This window comes from Hyalella azteca, unplaced genomic scaffold (assembly GCF_000764305.2).
Source record: "Hyalella azteca isolate HAZT.00-mixed unplaced genomic scaffold, Hazt_2.0.2 contig10616, whole genome shotgun sequence".
Classification (NCBI taxonomy): Eukaryota; Metazoa; Arthropoda; class Malacostraca; order Amphipoda; family Hyalellidae; genus Hyalella; species Hyalella azteca.
The window spans coordinates 76,667-83,579 of NW_025940648.1; the positions used below are offsets into that span (position 1 = coordinate 76,667).

At 36.7% G+C, this 6,913-nt stretch overlaps 1 protein-coding gene across 1 annotated transcript; it reads right to left on the reverse strand.

The window, feature by feature from the left end:
* Positions 1-297: 297 nt before the first annotated feature.
* On the reverse strand, positions 298-3,510 carry LOC108668541. The gene is made up of 5 exons (XM_018155777.1): positions 3,343-3,510; positions 2,785-3,039; positions 2,007-2,115; positions 1,565-1,762; positions 298-1,194 (listed from the first exon to the last, which is right to left on the reverse strand). The coding sequence occupies exons 1-5, from the start codon at positions 3,362-3,364 to the stop codon at positions 768-770; spliced, it is 1,011 nt and encodes a 336-aa protein (XP_018011266.1). The 5' UTR covers positions 3,365-3,510; the 3' UTR covers positions 298-767.
* Positions 3,511-6,913: the final 3,403 nt, after the last annotated feature.

The window sequence follows — 6,913 nt, forward strand, 5'->3', positions numbered from 1 at the left end:
CTGACTTATACACTTTTACGAGCGCTGCTGTATTATCCTGTGTGTACGCATTGCGTGTGTGAGTCCCTGTTTTCATTTCTCAAATAAATGAGTTATTAGAAATTAATCAATCGGGCATTATCCTATAATATAAATTTCGCCTTAATAAATATATGAACTAATGAACTGAAAATTTATTTTACCGATTAAGCCTTCTTAAATATTAATTTTCGTATTCTTAAATTATTTTATAAATATTTTTAACTTTAATGTTAATGTCAGCTTCTGCAGACGAATAAAGTTTCACACATATTCATTCGTCTGCATATATTGTCTATATTTGTATGATTTTAATCAGAGATAGAAAGGAAATTTTGTTGGAATTGAGATATCATTGATTGCAACTATCGAATACGAGCGACTTTTGTTGAAGGCTGTGCTTACATAAAACTAATTTTCAGTCACGCAAAAAGGGATCGCCAAGCTCGTAATCCCAATGGAGACCCTGAAAAACTTCACGCAAATGATATGTTCCAAGTGAATTGAGTAATAATGTTCAACATTCAATTTATACTCGAATGCGTTTCAAGCACAATTAAGGATCAAACCTTTCGCTTCGAAATGACCGCGATAAAGTAGATAGGCCTATGTTTCATAAAACAGTTTTTACATGCCTATAGGATCGAGACGAATGAATACTTTTACTTTTTGTTTGCTAATTTAAAAAAAATCTAATTACTCGTTTTATTAGTTTTACGGACAGTATCATGGGCTTTATTTAGTGTGTTTCAATTTTCATACTCATTTTCTTCTGTTTCTCTATCATCGCTTCCAATGCCGAGTCTCTGCATAACGCGTTGCCTCCTCTTGAGCAGATGCTCCACTCTAGACTTCCTTGCTTCACGCCTCTGTATCTCATAGTCTGTAAGCGTTTTTAAAATTGTAGATTTTCCGTCATTCAAATCCAAGTTTCGGTCCCTGAATCGCGACAAAACTGACTTCGCTCGCGCTTTAAAGTTGTGCGATTTCTCCTGATCAGGCGCCGATTTCTCTTTGGTGTAAATTTTCAACATTTCATTTGCACCAAACGGACATCTCGGGTAAAAATTCGCACATTCTCCGTCGCCATTTGATCTGAAGCCCAAGTATGAAGCAAATCCGTAGTAGAGAGAAGGAAGTGGCATCGTGCGCAGATCTGGCTCCGTTATTACTGACCTGCAAAATAAACCTTTAAGTGACTTTACCGTCATTTTTTATTGCAGTTGAAAATGCAATAAATGCCAAACGAAATTTAAATCATCCAATTAAATTTCTCACTTTTATCTGAAGTCTGAAGAAATTTATTATGAATAGTTTAATAGGTAGCGCCTTATTGATAGGAAACCCAGAAATGTCAAGTAGGCCACTGCAGGAACGTATGCCTATTTAGTTAATTTATGAATTTAGGCTCGGACACGTTAATCAGTTAGAATGAGATATGAGAGTAAGATTGTTTTCCATTTCATGTTGTCTTATGTTGCCATTATTTAATTACTGTAATTTACTCTATCAACAAATCGAACACTAGTAGTAAGGCAACATTTACCTGAAGTACATCATGAGATGTCGTTCATCCTCGGTTAGCGCGCCGGCAGCGCGGGCCGATAATTCGCATGCCAGACGTAGCGCGCACCAATTGGCGTCGAGAGCAAAGAGCGCCGAGAAGTTCGTGGGTGACGACTCAAAGCTTTTGTCGAAATTTGAAGGCTGGACTCCAAAGAGACTTCCTCCATCATCTGAAATTCTGTAAATTGTGTAAACTTTGATTAGGGTAGTCTCATTAATTAATCAGAGTACGAACATTCAATATAGAAGGTAGAGAGTCTCATTTAATAGAGGGTCTCAAAATAGAGGGTCTCACCCTCTATTTGAATGTTCGTACTTTGATTAATTAATGAGGCCCTCTATTTGTGTTATATCTCTCTCTATCTATCTATCTCTCTAATGTTTTAAAATCATAAAATGCTTATAAACGTAGCAGATCTCACGCCCTCTTCCTCCTGACTGCGTTCTCGCCGAAGTAAGCGGCATGGTAGAGGGTGAAGAGCGCTATCCCCGCCAGCGCGTAGAACCCGCTGAACAGGACTGAAGCTGTGCCTGGGGGCATCGGGTTCAAAAAGCAGTTACATTTCATATTTATCATAAGTGTGTACTTATAGCAGTTACGTATCCAACATTACGTTATATTACACTGTTGTGGACCACCAGGTTCGCATGAACTGTTGTCATAAATGAAAGTCTTATCTGGTCAAGATATACTTGAAATCTTACACCACAACACAGATATAAAATTGGGCAAGGTTACAAAGTCAGTTGAGACTATCTGGAACAAGACTTAGACACGCAGACTATATGCATCCTTACTCTCCGCTCTGTAAGATCCGAGTGAATCTGTTCGCACAACACCAGTCAGTAAAGCTACGATTCTTTCTAAAGCAATCTTACAACTTTTAGATCCTTATTAAAATACATCATTTTCCTATACACTGTACTCAGGATAATCCACATTTTTTACCCTTAATAATTAACCTAGCCCTCTACAACACATAATTTTTGCCCAAGTTGAATACGGTACCATGAAATTACATGTATAATGTCAGTCTTCGATATGTAATACGTATATTGTTTGGACGATTTACTTACCTAAGAAACCTTAATTCAACCCGCTGCATACCTGCCACAAATAACTAACAAATGCTTATTATTACGCAAGTTAATAAAGAGACTTCGGGCACCAATTTATGTAAAAAGTTTGATGTTTTTTACCTGCATTAAGCAAATATTTAGTTGACAAATCGCCAGGGAAGCTCCAGAAATTGCTTGTGCCGTTGGTGCTCAAGAGTATGAGCCTGCCTTCGTCATCGTAATCCTCGTACGGGGCATCCAGGGAAGTTTCATTCCAAGAGTCACCAAGCGCGTATAAATCTTTTGATGAATGCTGGGATGAATTTATAAATAAATTCTCATTGGTGGAAACGTTTGCCACATGGTCCATGCCTAAATCCATAGTCGAAGAGGATACTGGAATGAAAACGAATTTGGTTTTGACATGTGAATGGTTTACGCTTAAGTTGATTCAACTTGAGATCGGATATGATCTCTCGGACAAATAATGAAAACTCCTCTAATTGAAACCTTTTGTCTACCATTCTTGACGATCGGAAGGTTTACATTTAAGATGAATTATCAGCAAATCTGGGGTGTAATCTTAATAAATGTAATGAAAATTCTGAGGTGAATCATTAAATTTTTCTGTATAGCAAACTAAACGCTACAGACAAATCTTAATTAAATTAATAGGTTTTTCACCAAAATTGAACTCACCTGTTGTGTAAAAATTACCCATTTTAAGGTTTTCACATGTTAAATTACGAACTATTATTGAAATTTCATCAGACTGCACATATATAAATGATAACGTAGCACACAAAAAAATTCTCTAAAATAACTCGTGTAAAGCCTGGTGACACTGCCACTCTCCCGCGATGTTTGCAGAGCGTTAGCGGGAAGTCCACTGAGAGTTCGACGGACAAATTCTGCGCGTGGAGAAACAGTCGTGGGAAGAGGGGTAAACCGTGGGAAAAAATGAAATCGTGGGGAAAAGGGTAAATCGTGGGAAAAATTTAAATCGAGTAGCGTCTGAGAAGACCGAGTGAAATTTTAGAGATTCTGGAGAATATGAATATGGCGACTAATGATCATGATTGACATGGTTGGCTTCAGCACATTACAACGAATGTCGACCGGGATCTCAATGTCAACATTGTCATTATTATTACTATTTGCATCGTGAACAAAACTGCTATAATAACCACCTTCAGAATAACATAATTTAATTAATAATTTTTACACGAAAAGAATGAACTAGTATATTATCGATGACATCGCCATAGACATTATCATCAAAATTGTTTTGAACACTCACTCTTGTAACAAAATAATCATTATTATCAGCATCATCAACATCATTATTATAATCAAAATCATATCAACATTAACTTCCCATAAACATAACAGTCGACACCATCATCAGCCGTCCGAACACGTTTAACAACTATTCTTTAACATCATCACTGATGTCAACATCAACACTACGTCATCAGAACTTGATTCATTATGATCCCCGTCAGGAAATTTGCTATCTAAACTTTTATCAACATCAACATCGCCGTCAACATCAACATCGCCCTCAACATCAACATCACCGTCAACATCAACATCGCCCTCAACATCAACATCGTCCTCAACATCAACATCACCGTCAACATCAACATCGCCCTCAACATCAACATCGCCCTCAACATCAACATCGCCGTCAACACCACCCTCAACTTCTACATCATCATCACCTTCAACATCACTATCACAAACAGCATCATTATCACTACTATCACATCATCTAAATTTAGACAAAAAAAAAACATTTAAGAATTAAAATTATGATCATCTCGGTGTTAGTTGTTAACAGTTGCTTGCAAATTCTGTAAGAATAGCACTGACATATAAAGATCCGATTGTTATTGCTTGTGAAATGGAGACTTGTGTAGTACAAACATCGTTAGGAATATTATTCTCTTTAATTGGTAAGGAGCTGAATATATATAAGTAGATGAATATAATTAAGTAGGTGCACTTATTTAAACTAATGGTTATAATTAAGTAGATGATATAATTGAGTAAGTGAATATAATTAAGTAGGTGTATTTAATTAAGTAGATGGATCTAATTCAATAACAAATAAAATCAAATATTCTTGCTCGTAATCTACCGACTTTTTCTGCTCCGCTGGAATGGGTTAACTGACCTTTTAGGTACGGTTGGAAAATATAAAGCAATAATTGTTATAAGTATATACTATTAATAATAATATTCTTATTATTATGTATTTCATTACAATATTAATACTATTAATGAATAATAGACCTGTAATTTTTGAATTGATGTAAAATTCATGCAGAAATGACATTGTCCAGGAGACCAGGACATTTCTCCCTCAGGACAGTAGAGAGAACACGGACGGCGGTGTTCACACGGCGGAGAAAGTTACACGGCGCAGCGCGTGTAGTTCCGCTGCATGGTGCACAGTACGAACACTTTCCCCTTATCCTGTCCGAGGAGTTTTCCTTATCATTATAGTAGCATGCACGGCTAAGTGCCTCCTTATTAGATTAATTTCACGTTTATTTAATCAAATTAATTATTTATTTATTATATGAAATATTCGTGAATAAGTGATAAAGCGTCTTCTATATGTAATTGAAGTATCCCATCGTAAAGGGGTAAACCTTTACGGTTTACCTTCCTGTCCATGATTGTTTCTTCTCGTATTTAATAAAATTTCGTTCATTGGTTATATTGATATACGAAGCAAATCACTCGATGGAGATGGAGGACAAAGACTCTATTGCATTGATATCAATTAATATTTTCCTCAATCTTCGATAGCTTCAAATATCTCGTACATCGAGGCCGTCACACCAACGGCTTCCCTGCAAGAAAATGACGTTGAAATAACTTGAATTACGAGTTAATTTCATTAAAATAATGTTTAACCATCGTTATTTCAATGTTAGATAATTGGTGGCTTGATACTTCAACTACATCAAATAGTTTTGTCGTTACATCAAATAGGGCCTCAGGCTGAGCCATGCGAGAACCATGAATCTGAGCCACTCTGCTGTAGACCATTGGGCTGTGAACCATCATGGAAGTCGAAACAGGCGGCTGGTGAGACCACCTGGAACTGGAACCGATACCTGCGGTTGGTAAGCCCTACTACTGTTGAACCATTATGCTGTTGAATTTCTCTGCTGTTGAACCCTATGTTGCTGAATCATACTCCTCTCGACCCCTGATCTTGTTGAAACGCTTAACTGTTGAACAACTTGGCTATATAACCCCACTTTTGTTAAACCCCCGTTCTTTTGAACCCATCAGCTGTTGAACACTGCGTGTGCTTGCAGACATCATTGTCGTGTTTCCGGCAACGCTTCAACACCGGGTGGCTGGGTCTTCATTTAACTGTCAGAAACGACACCATGAAATTTCCTCTAACTTATCTGTACTTAGTCTACATTATTCCCAAGTCTACAATATTTCCCGACATTTCGCGGTAACGTTAAACTTGAACATTTTTTCTTTTTCTGGCGCTGTAACGTGTTTGTAAAGAACATCATAACTTCGCGAGAGTATGGCGCAGGCATTATCCTAATTGGATAGTTGCTTATCGTTGTCAAACTCAGAAAACGTGACGTTTTAATATTAACAAGAAGAAAAATAAATAGGCTCTCCCTCTCTAATCAGAATTGACATTTTTCGCTTAAATCAAACGGAAAATCGATTTACAATTCGATTGTAAATAGAGATATTCTTCAAATAATAAACGTTAATGGCGTTCATTAAATCATTGATGGAACTTTCGGTTTGAAGAATTTCATGCCGCTTTATGATGGAGGTTGGTAACAGTAGCCTAGTTCTCAAAACACAAAGCTTGCAACTTGATAATTGATACGCAACTTCCGTATAGTTTTTTAATGTATCATGATACTATCTTTATACGCTCCTTCTTACCATTGATGCGTTTACTTATCCATGCAATTTTAGTCCTTTTGCTTTTCAATGATGACTTTAATTTCATGCTTTTAAAATTTCGTGCCGACTTGGTTATTTCACCTAGTAAAATGGCATTAACGGTTCGTTTTCAAGAACGGCACATAACATGTTATTTTCAACCTCTTCGATGATGCAAAAAATATAAAACCATGCGATGAATGAATGGTTAAAGAAATTACCTCTTTATATTAGAGAGGAGGTGACTAAATTAAAAGATGATAGCAAAGGGTGAACACAATTACGTTGTATAAAAGAAGATAAAAGCAGCTGCGCTGTCGTAATG

What these genes read in the sequence shown, in the direction of transcription:
- LOC108668541 (XM_018155777.1), bottom strand. Translation starts at nt 3,364, where the DNA reads ATGGGTAATTTTTACACAACAG. An exon ending in TAAATATTTGCTTAATGCAG is followed by an intron (nt 2,116 to 2,784) that starts GTAAAAAACATC and finishes CGATGCCCCCAG; the next exon opens with GCACAGCTTCAGTCCTGTTC. An exon ending in GCAGTCAGGAGGAAGAGGGC is followed by an intron (nt 1,763 to 2,006) that starts GTGAGATCTGCT and finishes CACAATTTACAG; the next exon opens with AATTTCAGATGATGGAGGAA.